Genomic DNA, 20,597 nt, shown 5'->3' with positions numbered 1-20,597 from the left:
ATGTGCCAAGACTTTTCAATTATGAGCCATAACAAACACCTACAAAATCTTCCAGCTGCAAATCTGCTGACCTGTGACACATCATAATCTAATAAGGCCAGTAAAATGAAGTCTAAACTTACCAAATGCTGCAGTACGACACGAGTCCTTTTAAACGAGTTAAACCTGAAACAAAAAAAATACAGAATACAATGAACACAGTCAAGTGAGTGGTCATTTCTCAACTTTCAAATGTGATTTCTTTTCCCTTTAGCTTCTTCTAAAAGGTCTTACAGCAACAGTGCAAAACATGGCCTCTATTCACCCAGAGCAACAGGAGAACTAGGAATAAACGGAGAATGTGTGCCTAACTGCCTCTGTGAGCCACTGCCTCCTTTGCCGGGAGAGCAGAACTGGGTGGTGGTGGTGCTGCTGCTGCTGCGCAGTGCTGCCGTGTGCGTGCTGCCGCACAGTGTGCAACAACACAACACACACTGCCCAGCCCTGTGACACCCTCAGTTGTTCTTATGTTTGAGCCCGCTGATGCAATCACTGTGCCAATCCATCTTGTCGGCGGTCTTTCTCTTCGTTGCTGCCCTGGTAATTTTTGAACTTTTGACAGACAAGTGATAGAGCTGGATGGTTGGTATTCAGCTACTATTACTGAACACTTTCATGAAAAGTTCTAGAGAAGATTCCTGATCAAAGGGAAGAGAATACAGAACAGAATTTCAAACTTTCATGGACTCCAGCCTTTTCTGGAGTTTGGAGGCTGGATGAGCCGCTGGAAGCTACTATCCTGAGATCATCTTTAAATTTAAAGCCAAAACTATCTTCAGAAGTCTTCTTAAGACCAGATACATGGCACGGACACCATCAAAGTGGCTCGGTGATTCAGAAGAGAAGGTATTCCAAGCACAGAGAAAAGCATGTGTAAAGATTATAAAAGCTAAATTCCAAAGAAGAATGCAACATCAAGATTGAAGGAAGGCTTATTAACTACCTACGATATGCAGAAGACACAGCCTTGCTTGCTGAAAGTGAGGACTTGAAGCACTTGTTGATGAAGATCAAGGATTACAACCTTCATATGGACTACAATTCAATGTAAAGAAAACCAATTCAACCAAGCGGTAAATGGAGAAAAGTTGGAAGTTGTCACGGATTTTGTCTTGCTTGGGATCCAGTCAATGCTTATGGAAGCAGCAGTCACAAGATCACACAATGTAGTACATGGAGTAAGTCTGCTACACAAGAACTCTTTACAGAATCAAAAAGCCAGGATATTACTTTGAGGACTAAATTGCACATACTCAAACCATGGTATTCTCAATTGCTTCAGATTCATGCTAAAGTTGAACACTGAATAAGGAAAACTGAAGTAAAATTTATGCATTGGAATTATGTGTTAGAGTAAACCAGCCTCTAATAACCAAAGGGTCAGTAGGCGCAATTGTATGCTTATAATATAAAAAGATTATAGTAAAGTCATAGAGAATAGAATAGGAGAGAGAATAAAATAAAGGAGTCAGACACATTTATGGTTGCATGCTCACCACAACCCCTCTTTGATGGTCCATGTGGAAGTTTGAGAAGAGAGAGAACCTTTACTGTTTTGGGATATTTATAGGTAGTCATAAGACATGAACATTCAGTAGTCACATACATCACAAGTGAGAGTTAGCTACAGTAAGGTCCCTGAGCTCACTGGTGCGAAAACCTAGCACCTGCCTTAGGGGAAGGTAGGAGTAGTAACAGGACGTCTGCATCTGTAGGAAGATAAAATCAGCCATGTGCTCACTTTAAGCCAGCACATCTGTTCAGGGAGAATCTGTGGGAATGATATTTTAAGCAGGACAATGTACTTGGACTTTATCTCTAACTTACCAAAGTAGCGGCTTTCTTACCATGGAATACCAGCTTTCCAGATTCCCCCTGTTATAAGTTGGAAATATAGTCCTCGTCATATTTCCCTTGGTGCTAGTTCCCCACAATTATGGTGCTGGCGAATACTATACAAAGTGCCATGGACTGCCAAAAGACAAGCAAGTCTGTCTTAGAAGAGGAGAAGCCCGAATGCGCCATAGGGCAAGGAGGGTGACACTTCATCTCACAGACTGTGGACGTGTTGTCAGGAGACACCAGGCCCCGGAGAAGGACATCAAGCTTGGTAAAGAAGGGGAGCAAAAAAGTGGAAGGTCCTGAACAATGTGGACTGACACAGTGGCTGCAAAAATAGGCAAACGTAAAAATAATTATGGGGCTGCTATAGGGCAGAGTGGTGTTTTGTTCCATTGTTCAAAGGGTAGCTATGGATTGGAACCAACTTGATTTCACCTAACAACAACAACAACATGCAGTTAAACATTGTAAATAAAAAATAACAGGCTATTTCTTAAAACTAAATATAATGGGCACGGATTTAATTGTATTTTTAATTTTCAATATAATTAGTCTTTATTCTTGATACTTATATTCATCTTTGCAATTCAATTTATTCCCCATGATTATGGCTACTCTTAGTAAGAATGTACCAGCAGTTTGCTCTACTATACACTAAAGCAGAGAATGACTGCCCATTGACATCACTGGGCACATTCTTATTATTTTGTTTTGTTGAGGGAGGTATAATGCCCTCTCTGCCCTCATCTGTGTAGCCAGACATTGTGATGATTTGAGAACTGTTTGTGCAGATTAATCCTGCATGAGCTTTAGCAAGCAAATATTACTAAGCAAATTTCAATTTGTACAAACATGGTTTATTTAATCCTCTCATTATTATATATTTTTTAAAACCTCAAGGGAGAAAATAGAAGCCTAAAAAGGCTAAGGATCTTCTAATGCTACTAGAAAGGGCATGGATTCAAATCCAGGCCTCAGTAACACAGACTAAAATTCACGTTGCTAACATTGCAGCTACACTGTGCTGCACCATTAAAGTAATTAATGACAGTTTCACATATTGTGATGTCAAGGACAGAACTAACTGCATTATTTATATGCATTATATCCACTGTACAAGTGATGAAACCAAAAGGTAGAAAAGTTACATAATTTTGTTCACAGCAAATAAGTGACTAACGAGGAATTCAAGGCCAGTGTTCTCTCCCTCCAAAGACTGTATCTCCCAGGCACATATCATCTATGTACTTTATATACACAAGAAACAATGCTGAGAATGTTTTTTGAAGGATAATAATGAGTCAGGTATTCCTATCAATAAATGCACTTACTCTGTAAATCTACAGCAATAAGAATATCTTTCAGGAGGCAATGGGAAATAAGAGATTTGAGACACATTATTTATAGCCATTTTTAAAGTTCAAATAAATTTTTTCCTGAAGCATGTTTAAAAAAAAACATACATACATAGACTACTTCTCATTTATCAACACGATTAGGTTCCAGAGACCAGATCATAATGTGAAAATTAGGTATCATATCAAAAAACTTCAAGACTCGATGGACCATCAATTGATCGGCATCCACACACGGTTGCAACACTGGAAGCGCTCACTCATCTATGTCCAGAAATCCAGAAACAGCTAACTGGCCAAGAAAGCAGGAATTATCCCACATCGTTCCCATCACATGCGGGTACAGTTTTGCTGAAAATAATGTAAAAATGGCAGCAGTACATCAACAGGGAATAGACAGAAAGTCACGCCCAATTCCGATGAGGACGTGGAACAGGGATTTTCACTGCTGAAATCAGTTGGATCTTGGCTGAGTGCAGAGCGCACCCCAAACAGGTTCACCTGTTTCATCGACCAGGCAGAGACATTCAGACCAACAACAAACTACAGAAAACATCGGGAACAATGGGAAGTCCAGAAGATTTAATTGTGCTCATGCAGAACCTGAAGGCAGCCATTGGAACAGAAGAAGTTGATACTGTACTTAATTGCTGAAAATGAAGAGCACCTGAAACACTTAGTGATGAAAGATCAGAGACCACATACAGCTTTCAATGTGGGTAACACCTCACCAAAGCAAGCAAGAACCCCCCAAACTAGACCAATAAGCCACATCATGAGAAATGGAGAAAATATTGAAGTTGTCAACACTTTCATATTACTTGGATCAATAATCAACACCGGTGGAAGCAGCATTGACAAAATCAAAGGACATACTGTATTTGGCAAATCTGCCGTAAAAGACGATTTAAAAATATTCCTTAGAAGAGAGACACGCCTTAGAAAAGAAGAAGCCAAGACTTCATCTCCCATAATGTGGCTATGTTATCAGGAGGGATGAGTTTCCAGAGAAGCACGCCATACTTATAAAGTCGAAGGTTGGCAAAAACAATCCCAATAAGATGGATTTACACAACGACTGCAGTAAAAGGCCCAAGCCTAACAACAATAACACAGATGGCCATGACTGGGCAAAGTTTCCTTGTGCCCAGTTGCATGAAGGGTCCCTATGAGTGGGAGCCAACGTGCCAACACTCAACAAGTTGCCCTTGAAAAACTCATTGAAGTGAGAGAGAGATGCACATGGCAGTACTGAGATGCATGCAGCTAGGAAATTCAATTTAAGATGCATGAGACATAGGGTTTGAAGAGCTGTCAAGACTAGAAGCAGTATCAGTAGCCTGATGACTATTCTGCATATATACAGATACATATCCTACTTGATGGAACTGATAAATGGCCAACTATTAATTTTTTAAAGGAGTCCATGGGTGGTACAAATGAAGTGCTTGACTAGTGACCCAAAGGTTAGTAGTTTAGCCTACTGGAAGAACCAAAGAAGACAAGTTTAGCGATCTGTTTCTGAGACATCATAGTCTTTGCACACAGAGTACCCTTGAGACAGGATCCACTCAACTGCAACAAGCAACAAAGCTTCAATGACAATCAGATTACTTTAGTGCAATTGTTTAGATGCTCTTAAGGGGGGGTACATTTGAACCCTTTTATCCAAATCAAATTGACTAAATTAAAATATTTGCAATCGTACTCCTCAAGAGTGTTCTTCAAACTACTTTGGCGAGTAGTGACTGAGACCTGAAAAGCTTGTGAACAGCCATCTAAGGTGCAACTATTAGTCTTTCCTTGTCTGAAGACGAGTAAAGAACTTCAATGTGGTATGGAAATAATCCAGTGAATTAACTGACCACTCAACCTTATAAGTCTCCATGACCTTGAGACCAGAAGACCTAGATAGTGCCCAGCTACCACTGCCAGTTCTCTTAGCAAAATCACATTAGAAGGTCCTGGGTAGAGTGGGAGAATAAGGTTGGTACAAAACCCAGATCATGAAAGAAGCCAAGCTCACTGGTCAGATAAAGAGTGGCGGAACCCCTAAGGATATGAACTTTAGTCACCTTCAGGTTTGGAAAGGAACTCACAAATTGATCTGTACCGGAAACAATACCACTAAGGAGGTATGCCCACTTTGGAGTAATCAGTTATTTAAGAGGATAAACGAAAACTTAAAATCACTGCCATTAACCAAGGACAAAGCTCACAAAGGTCAGAAGAGAAGAAATGGAAACTGAAATTTCCATTGATGTTACATTGTAGAGATGGGAATAATAGGAAGCAAAATACGAATAAACTGTTGAATGAAAAATTGATCTGCTCTATAAACCTTTACTCAATTCAGTTTCCAAAAATAAAATTTTAATATTCAAATATCAAAACTGTTGGTAATCCAATTTACTCATCTTTCAAAATTTATGATTTTGCTTTTATAGTCCATTCAAATTCAAAACTACTACCAAAAAAGGAAATATAACTTGCTTTGAATCATCGCACTTCGCAGATTAGCACACTTTGAATATGCCTTACTTTAATCTCATCCTAATCCAGTAATTCCACAATTTGTCTGCATATTAGAATCACTTAGAGGAGTTTATTAAAAATTCCAAAGTTGAGGCCACATCCCAGGTTAAGTCCAATCCAAATGGTGGGTGTCTCAGGCATTATGACTATTTTTGTAAAGCTCCCCTAAAAATTTCAAAATGTATACAGTGGTTTAAATCAATGTCCAAAAGATTAAACTGAAGAGATAGATCATAACTTATTTAGGGGTATTTTCTAAATAGGTTTTTCATAGAGTTTCAAAATATGAGCTATATTTATTCTGAATTTTTTCATTTGGACTCAATTTCATTTTTGAAAAACTTTTGTAAGTACCAAAAAATGTAAGAGCTAATTTCTTTACATCTAGAATGGCATTGGATTCCTTAATAAAGTCAGTACCCAAATGCTAGCTCAAGGTTAAAAGGTGGCACTGCCAGACTGGAAATTTTTAGCTAACAGTTTAAGTCCTGACTGCAGCTTGAAGAGCAAAGAGGACGAGAGAGACCTTGCTTCAAGGACCAGTTTCATTTGTGAGACAGAATTTTTATTTCACTCAAAGTTCATTCAAAGGTGCAAAACACGGTGCAAGGCTTTATCCAAAACCAGAACCCACTACCACAGTCACATGAACCCTGGAGGGCTGGGTAGAAGGAAATTTCCCACATAGCTTCCTGAGGCTGCAAATCTTTACAGGAGTGCAAAACCTCCTTTCCCCTCCAGAGCACCTGGTGGATTCACAGGCTGGCTTCATAGTTAGGAGCCCAACACACAACCCACTTCTCCACCAGAGCTCTTTTATCAGACTCTCACACTCACTGGCATTGTGTCCATTCTTATTCATAGTGACCCCGTATGGGAGTAGAAAGCCTCAACTCTAAACCACAAAAATCTCTGAGAAAAAAAACCCAAAAAACAAAAACCTAAGTACAACTATGTTGCTTGTCAGATCCATAAAATCATAACATTTCAATTTGTTCTATAGTTCATAGGTTCCCAGACTTAGCCTATTGCTACCTTTTCAGGAAAAAAAAATTACGTACTCAGTGCCCCACTTAGGGGGCCACTTTTGGAAACATTGTTCTCGTTCAGCAGTTCTCAATCTGTGAGTTCCCTTTGTGGGTAGAACGGAACGACCCTTTCACAGGGGTCACCCGAGTCATAACAGTATCAAAATTACAGTTATGAAGTAGAAATGAAAATCATTTTACGGTTGGGGTCACCACAACATGAGGAACTGTATTAAAGGGTTGCCGCATTGGGAAGGTTGAGAACCAGTTCTAGTTCATACTCCAGAGCTACTTAAAATCTGATAGTACCTGTCATTTCTCAAAGATGTATTCAGAAAAAAACTTTATTTGGTGCACAGATTTCCCATGCCCAACCTAAGCATTATCCAACTCCTATAAAGTCTCCTTGAATTCAAAATTCAAGGTTATACAATGGTTTGTGTAACAGGTACTTTTGGTTGCACATGAAAACATTATCAGAGAGAGTTTAAGGGTACCAGGGTATCTGGAAGTTGTTTAATGTTTTTTATGCACAGAGAGTGACACTATATACTAAATTCTACAACAAACATGAGCTATGAAGGCACTATGGGTTAGATATTGCGCTACCTGCAAACTCAGCTGTTCAGACCCACCAGCCGTCTGCTCCCATAACGATTTAATGTCTCAGAAATCCTAAAGAGCAATTCTTCTTGGTCCTATATAGGGTCATTATGAGTCAGAATGTACTGATGGCAGTGGTTTTTTAAGACAAACAATTGATATCAGACCCAAACCAAACCTAACTGTTTCGATTTATATACAAATTCAACTCTTGGACTGATTCAAGCACAGAACTCATTGGTAATCTGGGGGACTCTCTGTATTCCATGTCTCTAATTTTTAATTTCCTATGTCCTGTTTTTCCATTCCTTCCAAAACTACCACTTAATGTAAATCCTGAGGGCTGCATCTCCTGCTTTTGCTATTTTACTAATTCTCTGTGACTTCCTTCCTTCAGGTGGTCAACTTTCGTCTCAAGGTGTCCCTGGACCAACAGCACCAGCATCAGCTGGAAGCTTGTCAGGAATGAATAGCAACAAGCCCAACCAAGAAATGCAGGGATTGGTCCAGAGTCTATGGCCAGTCTATGACCTATCAATCTCCAGGGGATTCTGATGCCCTTACAGTTGAAAAACCAGTTTTCTTAGAAGGACCAGAGCCTTATTTAGGAACTTCCTGCATACAAACACAGGTAATAATATTTTATATATATATATATATATACACACACACACACACACAGAGTTACAACACTATACAACTTTTCATGAAACTGTTTAAGCAAGATCCAAAGTCTAAATTCATTACATAATGCACATTCTAACTCACAGAGACCCAAGAGGACAAGGTAAAACTGCCCCTGTGGGTTTCCCGACTCTTAACGCTTTATGGGTGGCAGAAAAACTTAAGCAAGCAGATGGTATAATGAAAGTTCTTAAAATTGGACCAGAGGATAAAAAATTTTAAAAATAAAAAACATTCACTCCCACAGAGACTTTGACTAATAGTGGACCTATGCGGCAGAGGCTGTATGTACCACTGGTTAGAAAGCCTCATTCTTCCTCCAACCCCAGCAGAACCAAAGGTGGCTTTGAATTGGCGCCATTGCAGTAGCTGCTCAATGCATAACCACAAAACCACTATTCCACTAGCTCACCAGTCTCCACTACTGGCCCTGCTACCCCGTGTCGTAGTTAAGTGTTAGGAGTTGGTTCCAACTCATAGCGACCCTCTTAACAACAGACGGAAACACTGCCCGATCCCGCACCATTCCGTGCTTCCACAAAGGCCTGCAAGCATTTAGCGTTTTGAATCCTAAAACAGAAAACAGAACAGAAAAATCGGAGACTGAGTCCTTCAGAGTCTCCTAATGGAAGTAGAGAAAGAAAACAAGCAGCTCCGAAAGAAACCGTGTAGTTCAGCAGAGCTGGAAAGCCCTGGAGGCCTAGTGCATTCAGAGTTGGGCTGCTAACCACAAGGTCGGCAGTTTGAACCCACCCGCCAGCCTCTCGGTAGGCGAACGAGGCGCTCTGTTTGGAAACTCACAAATGCATCAGTTCTACAGGGCCGCTAGAAGTCGGCATCTCGTCGCTGGCGGTGAATTTGGATTTTAGAGTTTAAAAGGTTTCCCCTTCAAGCGTCCACGGCGGCTGGGATCTAGCGTCACTGGTGGCAAATTAACTTTCTAAGATAACTGCTACCAGATTTCCTCGGCTGAGCCCAACCTGAATCGAGTTGCACTTTTAAAAGGGAAACATTCCCAACGCTTGTCCACCATATTCCACCAGGTTCCGTTAAGTGTCTGACACGAGTGGGCAAGTTCCTGAGGACGGTATGAACAGCTGGCGCCACCCCATAACGCCAAATAAAGTCACACGGCCAAACACGCGGTGGCACGCGTGCAACAACTGGCAATCACGAGCACAGGCTGCGTTTGCTAGGTATGCAAAACACACGACAAAACATGCTCGATGTCAACCCTCGCGAGGCTCCAAACTATACTCAACTTTGCAGAAAAGAAATAGGAGGAAGTCGTGCAGAGGCCAGGCCTGAGCAGGAGTCGGAGTGGCTAAAAGCAAGGAGCTGTAGCCACGAAGGGACTGGAGGGGAAGGGTCAGGGACGCAAGCCGGCCGGGCGCCGGGTGCTCGGAGATACCTCAGAGGCGGGCCGGAGATGGGTGGGGAACGGGTTAAGGGGCGTGGGCGCCTCAAAGCTACACAGCCAGTCCCTACCCTCGACCCTGTCCCCCTCGGCGGACACCACGAAGGTGCCTACCCTCGGCTGCCCTGGTGCACACTCACCTCGACGTGAGCCTCCACACCGCCGATAATCCCATGACTACACGACGCGAGAGCCTGGAGCTCGCAGGGTTAGTACACCCGGCTCACCGTGCGCCTCGCTTCAGACCCGCCCCGCGCCAACCGGCGGAGAGCGAGAAGTCCTCCAGGAGGCCAGAGCGTCCACAGAGGCTGCTTCCGGTACACGGCGCCGAGGGGCGGAGCGAGAGCGACAGTCGCCTGATGTGGGCGTGGCGAGGAGTGACGGGGCGGGGCGGGGGCGGGCCCTGAGTGGGCGGGGCAGGAGGGCGGAGACTAGAGAGGTAGGGGAAGAGAACGTAGCGGAAGACGTGGGGCGGAGCGCCGACAGGCGGGGAGCACCGTCGCGGTGTGCGGAGTAGAGGAGGTTTCCCTCTAGACTAGAGGCTGTTCTGGGTAAAATCCAACCGGCCTGGTAGTGGCTCTCGATTTAGTACTGACTCCTAGTGGCATCAGAAGGAAACTCGGCCTAGTCTTGCGCCATGCTAGTAATTGTTCTTTGAGCCTATTGTTGCAGCCACTGGGTCAATCACCGAATTGAGAGTCCTTTTCTCTAACCCCCTACTTTACCAAGTATAATGTCCTTTCCCAAGGACTGGTCTGAGAAAGGAGCCCTGGTGGTATAGTAGTTACGCATTGGATTGCGATCTTCATGGTCAATAGTTTGAAACCACCAGCAGCTCTGTGGGAGAAAGACTGGGCTTTCTACTCCGGAAAAACAGTTATAGTCTAGGAAACCCACAGGGGGTCACTATGAGTCGGCACTGACTCGATGGCACTGAATTTGGTTTTTTGGTTGGTAGTGCAAGAGTGCTTTAACGAATGCACCACCAAAGCTCTGGCCTACACCAAACCTGCATAGTTTTATTGCTGAGCCTGGAAGAAAATTTTCTAGAATGTTAATGTTTTAAAATTAAAATTAAACTTGGTATTCTTTTGAGAATCAAACGGATGGGGTATATTTGGTAACATGAGGACAAAGATGTCCTTTATTCATTCCTAACCCAACAATCCAGAACTTCACATTAGGACTGGGCCATTCCCATATCCTTGAAAACTTCTGATCCCCATCACCACCACTGTCTCCATGACAGAATTGTCTCATTAAGGAGTAATATGTTTCACCATCTGAACTAATAGTTACTATGATCAGGGAAAGTGTAATTACTGTGTGTTCAGAGCATGGTTGACTCTTAATGAAACCAGGATTAAATTCATTGAACTGAACCAGTATGAGATACTGGATAGAAGCTGGACTTCACGATTCAGCAGCCCTCAATAACTTCCTGGTCCCCGAGCTTCATGAGCGTGTGACTTGTGTTACCCAAAGCCCCACATTTAGAAGGTTAATTTTAAGAACTAAGAGGTTGCCATTGAGTCCACTTGTACTCATGGCGACCTCATGTGTTTCACAGTTGACCTGCACTCCATAGGGTTTTCAGTGGCTGATTTTTTCAGAATTAGATGGCCAGGGCTTTTTTCTCATATGCCTCTGAAGAAACCACTAGTTTTTCAGTTTAGTAACCCAGTACATTAACCGGGAAGCACAACCAGCCTGCAGGCACCACCAAAAAATTGTTGAGGGTTGTGTCAGTAGAAAGCTGCCCTGCAGGAGGGGGAAAAAAGAGAGGAAAGAAGAGGAATAGATAGATAGATAGATAGATAGATAGATAGATAGATAGATAGATAGATAGATAGATAGATAGATAGATAGATGATAGATGATAGATAGATAGAAAATAAACATATGTGTATATGTTTATAAATGTGTATATACGCAAATGCAACAAGGAAGCAGATGGAATTTGGGCCTCTACTTAAATCCTCCAAATCTTACAAGAATGGTTTGTTCTAATAATGTGGCATTGTATGGTATTCACCTTCCTGACATGATCGATGAAGACAAAATGAGTGCATAAGCAAATTTGGTGAAGAAAATTGATGGTGCCCAGCTATTAAAAGATATAATGTCTAGTGTCTTAAAGGCTTGTAGTTAAACAAGCAGCCATCAAATGAGGAAGCAACAAGACCCACATAGAAGAAACACACCATCCTGTGTGATCATGAGGTATTGACGAGCATTGGTATCAGAAGTTCAAAAGCTAGAAACCAAATGGATATGAAGGGGTATGGATATAGTGGAGACCCAAACCCCATAATTGGACAATCTTTCTCAGAAGGGTCACAAGCAAGGGATGATAAATCTAGGGTACAGTATGGCACTGATGAACCACATAACTCTCCTCTAATTCTTTAATATTTCCTCCCCATATTATGGTTTTTATTTGCTTGACCTCATTAATCATGTTAGACTTGCGTATGTTCATTTGCATATTTTAAGATTGTTTGGTACATGAAAGTCAAGATAGATAACCCTTCAGAAACAGTAACAGGACTAATGGTTCCTTGAGGGTACAGGAAAAGGGGGAAAGAGGGATGGGAAGCTGCTAGCACTGATGACTATAGAACCCCACTCAATGGGACCAAATAACAGAATTGTATGTGAATGGATATTGGATTATGTAAGCTAGGGGTGGGGGAAAAGCTATTATAGAGGGGATAAAAGGAATAAAGGCTCCTGGGGGTACAGTGGGGAGAGAGGGAATAAAGGGGAGCAGATATCAAGGAGTTCAAGAAGAAAGAAAATGTTTTGAAACTGATTGTGGTAGCAATTGTACAACACAGCTTGATGTGATAGAACTATGGAATGTTATTATATCTGTAAGCACTCCCATAAAATGATTAATAAAAAAGAAAGAAGCTGCCCTGATGGATGAGCTATCTCCTAAGTTGTCCCTAAGTTGCTCCTGATCCTGAGTTACTTCCTGTGACTTCCTTAGTAAACCCCATAATCATGAATAGAGCCTGTGAGTTCTCTTTGGCCCTTGCAGTGCATTGTTGGAGCCAGCACAGAGGAGGATGGTTGGTGTCAGAATGGTGAAAAGTCGGAAAGTGGAGGTGTACCTGCCCTCCACCTCCTGAGAATCTGCTTTGGGCTGATGGTGAGCCTCATTGTCTTTGCTGAAATGAGACAAACTCAGATGCCTCTACCTTACAGTCCTGATGGCCTGTGTCAAGTTTAATCTTCCTGGGGTAGTCTCTTACCTTACCTTGCACTGATTGTCTTCTTTTCTGAAATCTATTTCACTCCTAATTAGTGTCATGGTTCATCACTCATTTCTTGCCTAATTGTTTGCTCGATGTTGTGGTGAAGTGAAATTAATTACTTCTGACTTCTATCCATTTCTCTCTAACTCCTACAAATGATTAGGTGGGACCACGAAAATGTCTCCAGGGCTCTAACTCGGGGACTGATCCGGTTTCCCCCCAGGCTGTAATAATGAGGCATCTCAGAAGCAGGAGGAGAGAATTCCTGGGACCAACAAGAGCATGTTCTTTACAGAACCCTGACTCAAATGGTGGAGCCCCAGGGGTCGCACCACACTGAGATCAGAGGCATCAGCTAAGAAGAGTCATAGCACTGAGGTCAGGGACAATGAGACTGCCAGGGAGAGCAGCAGGGGGGCTTCTTGGCCCATGGACCAAGGTAAAGGCCAAGGGACCACGTGGCCTCTTGGCTGAGGACCAGAGAGAGACTTGGCTGCTGGCTGGAGAGTAATATTGCTGTAGACCAGAGTCTGTATGTATCTGTAATGCTTTAGATCCTGACATTTGGTAACATGTTAACTTCCCCAATAATTGCCAGTATTGTGTTTTAGTTCTGTGTGGTCATTGCAATGGCTTCTGGAACCAGAGAGAAGCAGAGTGCTGTAGTAGGAACAGTGGAATGAAGTAAAGCATCACAATGAGATAAAGATGGATGGGGGACATGTCTGACCTCTGCCTTGTGGCAGTTGGCCTTGAACTGCTATGCAGTTGATTCTCCTTCTCCCTACTGAAGCCAACCAAGAGAGAGCAGATAAGAACTCAACTCCGTTTCCTCAGATGGGTTAACACTCTCTCCTTGAAAAAACACTGGTACACTTGTTGGGAGCAGGCATTAACTTTTGTTTGAATCTTTCAAACACAAATGCTGGGAACACTATAATCAGCTTTTAAATGTGACAGACTAATTTACTATTTAGGAAAGAGGTTTTTTTGTTTTTTTAACAATTTATTGGGGCTCATACAATTCTTATCACAGTTCATACATATACATACATCAATTGTATAAAGCACATCTGTACAGTCTTTGCCCTCATCAATTTTTTCTCCTCTTTTCTTTTTTTACATTTTATTAGGGACTCATACAACTCTTATCACAATCCATACATATATATACATCAGTTGTATAAAGTACATCCATACATTCCCTGCCCCAATCATTCTCAAAGCATTTGCTCTCCACTTACGCCCCTTGCATCAGGTCCTCTTTTTTTCCCTCCCTCCCCTTTTCCCCCTCCCTCATGTGCCCTTGGTAATTTATACATCGTTATTTTGTCATATCTTGCCCTATCCAGAGTCTCCCTTCCCCCCCTTCTCTGCTGTCCCTCTCCCAGGGAAGAGGTCATGTGTGGATCCTTGTAATCAGTTCCCCCTTTCCAACCCACTCACCCTCCACTCTCCCAGCATCGTCCCTCACACCCTTGGCCCTGAAGGTATCATCCACCCTGGGTTCCCTGTACCTCCAGCCCTCACATGTACCAGTGTATAGCCTCTGCCCTATCCAGCCTGCAAGGTAGAATTCGGATCATGGTAGTTGGGGGGAGGAAGCATCCAGGATCTGGGGGAAAGCTGTGTTCTTCATCGGTACTACCTCACACCCTAATTAACCCATCTCCTCGCCTAAACCCCTCTATGAGGGGATCTCCATTGGCCGACACTTGGGCCTTGGGTCTCCACTCTGCACTTCCCCCTTCATTTAATATGGTATATATATACATATATACATATACACACATATACACATACATACACACACTTATATCTTTTTTTTTTGCATGATGCCTTATACCTGGTCCCTTGGCACCTCGTGATCGCACTGGCCAGTGTGCTTCTTCCATGTGGGCTTTTTTGCTTCTGAGCTAGATGGCCGCTTGTTCACCTTCAAGCCTTCAAGACCCCAGACACTATCTCTTTTGATAGCCGGGCACCATCAGCTTTCTTCACATTTGCTTATGCACCCATTAGTCTTCAGCGATCCTATCAATGAGGTGTGCAGTCAATGATATGATTTTTTGTTCTTTGATGCCTGGTAACTGATCCCTTCGGGACCACTCGATCACACAGGCTGGGGTGTTCTTCCATGTGGACTTTGTTGCTTCTGAGCTAGATGGCTGCTTGTTTATCTTCAGGAAAGAGGTTTTATGCACAAATACTTCTGTGTGTATTTTGATCCCTGGAAACATGGTCTGAGTATGGGAAATGGGTTGTAAAACTTATTTGTAAGTGCCCTGTGAATTGTTCAGAAGCCAACATAGTGGTGGGACGGCAGGGATGTGACTGCCTCTGTTTCCCTGGTTGGAAATGGTACTCCCACTCAGCTCCCAGCAGGACTTCTCTCTTGGATGCTCCCATGCTTTATAGATGTGTGATGAACGAGCAGCCTCAGGATAGACTACACTGATGTGTTTGCTTCTCTCTTAGTATTTTGTCCAGTCACTGAGCACCTCCTATGATCTAGGCGTGGTGTTAGCTCCTAAAGCCTACAGCTCCGGAGCCACTGTGAAACGGAGTAGGCCACTTTCTCTAGTCTAAGAATCTGAGAAGACTTTCCGGGAGAAGTGTCTCTTTTCCATCTAGAAAATGTCTGTGTAGGTGGGGCACATGTGACTCACAACATTCTGATATTGACAGTGGAGAGGAAGGAAGGGAGCAGGCCACGGAGGGGCTGTGACGCCACCTTAGAGGCATTTGAGCATGAATACGGCATGACAGCATTTTAATTCATTAAGTATCACTTCGAAGCGTGGCAGGTCAGAGAGTGTGCTTCACCCTGTATCTTTTGTGCGCTGTCCTACTGACTGACACGTGGCTCTGAATTGCCTAGACTTCTCTGAAACCAACCGTGTGACAACATTCCACAATCTCACTTTGAAAATGGTCGCTTTCGAACTAACTTATCTTGCCCTTTTGCACTTACTTACTGACCAATGCCTGTCTCCTTTTCTGCGCTCCCCAGAGGAATTGGACTAACCTCTGGCTTTTCCCAACTGTGCCATCAGGGACCCTTTGAATCAAGAGACCCCCCCCCACACACACACGATCAAAGGTGAGATGACAAGTGTCTTCTTCTTTTTTTTTTTGCTGCAAAAGGAAGCTTTATTGTTTCCATTTGGTTCCCAGCTGGGGGGAGGGGCTCCAGGGCGGTGGTGCTGGTTCAGGCAGAGGGGCTAAGGCCGGCCGTGGGGAGGCAGAGGGCCCCGGGCAGGTGGCTTGGCACCGCAGGTTCCTAGTCTTCTTTGAGAGAGAGCCTCTCGAAGAGATCCTCGCCCAGGCCGGCCTGGGGGCTGGCGAGCCTGCGGAGGTGGGTCAGGTGGTCGCCCATCTTCTTGAGGAGTTTCACCTCCTTGTCCAGGAAGTGGTTCTCCAGAAAGTCACAGGGATGAGGTTCGGTGTGAGTGGACCCCACGGCGTGCAGGTCCAGAAGAGCCTGGTTGAGTTTTTTCTCCAGGGCTAGGGCAGCTTCCCTGGCGTCCAGGGTTCGACCCCACTCATCTTGAGACGGCTCCTGTACATCCTGGAAGAGGGCGCGGCCGCCGCGCTGGTTCTGCAGCTTCCAGAGACGCTCGGCCCCTGCGCTGCTCCTTCAACAGCTCGCGGAAGAAGTTCCCCCCGGCCTTCCAAGGCCACATCGTCGCGGTCGAAAAAGAAGCCCAGAGAGAGGCAGGTGTCAGAGGCCTGCAGGTGCAGGGTGACCAGACGGTGGACGCCGGCCTCCGCGTCGGCGGAATCATTCTGACGGATCTGAGAGCTCATGATGCGTCGGTTTGGAGGTCACCACACGCCAAATAAAAGTGTCCGCTGGTCCCCAGAGGAGGGGCTGGCCGAGAAGCTGGTCCCCAAGTTACTTCCGGAAAGAAACCTGTTGTGTGGCGGAGGGTTGGCGGCAGGGAGTCCCCGGATCTGTTCTGTTCAAACACTGTTGAAGCAAGACACAGATCCTCGGGACCACGGGCGAGCTTCGACATGTGTCTTCTTACCTACATCTTTGCCGCAATTGAGAGGGAAGTGTCACGAGGCATAATCATCTGTTTGGCGAACAGGAATGTTCAGAGAATTTGGGTCTTGGCGGCTTGTTTGACTCACTTTTCTGATTAACAAGTTCTCATACGCACATATTGATTTAAATAGCAGCTGAAAACGAAAATGGAAGCATTAAACAGAGACTGTTCCCACCCAGTCGATTCTGACTCCTAGTGACTTTGTGGAACAGAGTAGAAGTGCCTCCACCCCCCCCCAAACGGTCAGAAGCCGGAGTCTTCAGAAGCAGACTGTCACACTTTTCTCCCACGGAGTGACTCGTGGGTTCCCATCCCGCGTTCTGTAGCAGCTGAGAGTTTAACCACTGCACCACGATTCGATGTGAATAAGATAGACTTAAATACTGTAAGAAAAATATCTATTTGTGTATAGACGTGTGAGGTTTCTCGAGTAGGTAATATCTTGGTTCTTGGCTTTGCTCAAGAAAGAATTCACGCCAAAGTCTGGTTCATAATCCAAGTGAATTTTTATGAAGGACAGGAGAAGTTTCAGGTTTTACAGTCTCAGGAGTGTACATGCTATTTCGGGGAAGCATGCCAAACCCCATGTAAGCTGTGTTACGGCTCACAATTGAACAGGAGGACCCACCCTCGTGGGACTGCGTGCGAACTGAGGCCAAAGAGACTGCAGCACAGCCGAGCGGGAGGGGTAGGGGGAGGGGTAGGGGGGGAGTGGGAGGGGGGGGAGGAGGAGGAGGAGGAGGAGGAGCAGGAGCAGGAGCAGGAGCAGGGGGAGTGGGAGTGGGAGCGGGGTCAAAGAGATCACCTTCCTGCCGCCAGGGTATTTTAAACCTCTGGCTGGGTAGACCTGGTCTTGGCTGACCCCACTGGCTGAATTAAGCCCACGTGGGCCTAGTTTGGGCCATCCAGGTGTAACACCCACCTGACTCAAGGGCCTGAATTGGAGCATGCCCAGATAACGTCTTCATGGATGGCTAATGGTTGCCTGATTCTCCTTCCTAACTTTCTGTAGGGGCCTGTGCAGGCATGGGACGGACCCCCCTCCCCCTCACCGCTATGCCTGTCTCTGAGCCGCCCAGCGGATGCACAGAAACATTCTAGATCTAGAGGAATGTACCTGCAAATGCCCACAGTGTTATCCTTGAGTACGAGTGCAAATGTGAGTGAGTCACTTTTCTATAATTACTTACATTTCCTTCTACTTTATTTAAGGAGCTTGGTGCCGCTTTGGGTTAGGCGTTGGTCTGCTAACTGCAAAGTTGGTAGTTCAAGCCTCCCAGTCCTCTGCAAGAAAGAATGATGACTGATCTGCTTCTGTGAAGATTTGCAGTCTCAGAACCCCTGTACAGGAATCAAACCCATGGCAGTGGGGTGGGTTTTGTTTCATTTGAAAATAGAGAGGTCTGGTCAAGATGCCGCCAAAGTCCGGCTGAACCAGAGGACGTACACTGGTGCAGGTGGGAACTGGGGGCACAGGGAGTCCGGGACCGATGTGCCCCTTGGTCCCTGTGGTGGGAGTGATGAAGCCGGGAGGGTGGAGCGAGGGGGGGAGGAGGGGAAGCCGGTTACAGGGATCTACATGTGACCTCCTCTTTGGAGGTCGGACAGCAGAGGAGTGGGTGGGGGGAGACGTCGGACTTATGAGGTATGACAGAATGATAATGACTTGTAGATTGTCGGGGGTTCGTGGGGGAGGGGGGCTAATGCCAGGGGCTTGGGTAGAGGGCAGGTGTTTTGAGAATGATGGCAACGGATGTGCAGGTGTGCTTGATGCAGTGGATGTATGTATGGATTGTGAAGGGCGTTCCCCAATAAAATGATTTTTAAAATCAATAAAATAGATACTTGTTTTGTAACAAGATGTGAGTTTTGTCTGTTTGCTTTTTGGGGAAACCAGGAACCATTATACAATGCCTACCATTTTTTAGAAATGGGTGGTACTAACCTTATCTATATGCCTACAAGGAAGTCTAGTTCATGCAACCATTATCAAATTTATACATCAACCACTAAAACTTGCCTTTATTTTGGCCTCATTATAAAGGCCTGGTTGATTGAAGCTTGCCTAGTCTTTCTGGCCTAGTCACATCTGAATAACTTTTTAGCATAAATCGTTAGGTGTGGCCTACAGGCCTCATCAAAGACAGTTCAATCAAAAGGTGGTGAAGAAAGCTGATAGTGCCTGGCTATTGGAATAATGTGTGGGGTCTTAAAGGCTTCAAACAAGCTGCCATCTAAGTGAGGCGTCAACTAAGTCCACACAGAAGAAGCACATAGCCTGTGTGATCCAGAGATGACCCTATAGAAAAGAGTAAGGTTCCCAAGGCTGTACATCTTTACAGGCCCAGACTGGCACACCCTTCTCCCATAAAGCAATGAGTGAATTAACGCTCAACCTTCTGCTTAGCAGCCAAATGCTTAACTACTGCACCACAACTGGGACTCTTTTCTCTGGGCAAAGTCAGTCAAACTCCATAGATTTTCCATATGCCTTTTGAGTAGTGTTTTTCTTTATTCCATGAAAGGGCATAAAGTGGTGGTGACTATTCTTGTTAGCTGCCATATAGGAAATCCCAACCCATGGTGACCCCACTGTGCGAGTAGAATGTCTCAATAGGGTTTGCAAGGTGGTAATCTTTTGGAAGCAGGTTGTTGGATCAGCCTCTCAAACCTCAAACTCACTACCATCGAGCCATTTCCAGTTCATAGCAACCCTATCAGGTAGAACAAAACTGCCCCCTTGAGTTTCTGAGACTAAATTTGTATGGGAGTAGACAGCCTCATTTTTCCCCTGTGGAGCATCCAGTGGGTTTAAACTGCTGGCCTTGTGGTTAGCAGTTCAACTTGTCACCTTCTGTATCACCAGGGTTCTTTAAGTCAGCCTGTGGCTGGATCCAAACCATCAACCTTTTGTTTCTTTTTTTTTTTTTAACATTTTATTAGGGGCTCATACAACTCTTAACACAATTCATACATATACATACATCAATTGTATAAAGCACATCGCACATTCCCTGCCCCAATCATTCTCAAAGCATTTGCTCTCCACTTAAGCCCTTTGCAACCTTTTGTTTCAATTAGGTTATTAGCAATATTTTTTCCTCAACCGCAGGGTTGCCGTGAGTAGTAATCCACTCAACGGCGGTGTTCGGTGTTTTTTTGAGAGAGGGGATGTGGACCAGGAAGACATCCTTCCATACAGAAGCTCTTCTTTATCAAATGTCTTCCGGAGGGTAGGGGCAAAGGTGGAGGAGGGAACTTTAAGCAATGCTTGATATAGACCAGTGGTTCTCAACCTTCCTCATGTGGTGGTGACCTCACAACCATAAAATTATTTTCGTTGCTATTCATAACTGTCATTTTGCTACTGTTATGAATCAGGTAACCCCTGTGAAAGGGTCGTTTGACCCCAAAGGGGCCGCAATCCACAGGTTGAGAACTGCTGATGTTGACGTTTTGCATGCCAGATTGTCCCTAATAATTAAACCAAAGGTACATACAAAACACCTATGTCTACAACATCAGATAGTGACACGGTCATGACTGTAGAGCAACTTCACAAAGTCTTCTTAAAGGAAAGGGAAGGACAGAAGTTTATTGAGGGATAGAGAGGATATGAGGACCCCTAGTGGCAAAGTGGTTCTGAGTAGGGCTGCTAACAGCAAAGTTGGCATTTCGAACCACCAGTGTCTCCACCAGAGAAGGATGGGGCTTTCTACTCCTGTAAAGTATGACAGTCTCAGAAATTCACAGGGGCGGTTCTACCCAGTCCTCAA

The 20,597-nt window shown here is 44.4% G+C and overlaps 1 protein-coding gene and 1 pseudogene across 3 annotated transcripts in view; both read right to left on the bottom strand.

The window, feature by feature from the left end:
- HIBCH (3-hydroxyisobutyryl-CoA hydrolase) overlaps positions 1-9,814 on the bottom strand; it is a 61,746-nt gene extending 51,932 nt beyond the window's left edge. For 2 of the 3 annotated variants that reach the window (XM_075530354.1, XM_075530353.1), the window contains exons 1-2: positions 9,644-9,813; positions 123-165 (exon numbers count right to left, since the gene is read on the bottom strand). In XM_075530354.1, coding sequence (XP_075386469.1) covers positions 123-165; positions 9,644-9,678 — 78 coding nt within the window. In that variant the 5' untranslated portion in view covers positions 9,679-9,813. Of the gene's footprint in view, positions 1-122; positions 166-9,643 lie in introns of all 3 variants that reach the window. The other variant, XM_075530356.1, reaches the window with a different exon arrangement.
- Positions 9,815-15,981: 6,167 nt separating this feature from the next.
- LOC142424564 (ferritin light chain-like) lies at positions 15,982-16,764 on the bottom strand (annotated as a pseudogene).
- Between the last annotated feature and the right edge of the window lie 3,833 nt (positions 16,765-20,597).

Source organism: Tenrec ecaudatus, chromosome 13 (assembly GCF_050624435.1).
Source record: "Tenrec ecaudatus isolate mTenEca1 chromosome 13, mTenEca1.hap1, whole genome shotgun sequence".
In the NCBI taxonomy this organism is placed as follows: Eukaryota; Metazoa; Chordata; class Mammalia; order Afrosoricida; family Tenrecidae; genus Tenrec; species Tenrec ecaudatus.
Note: the sequence above shows the minus strand (reverse complement) of the source record. Positions and strands in the feature narration are given on the sequence as shown.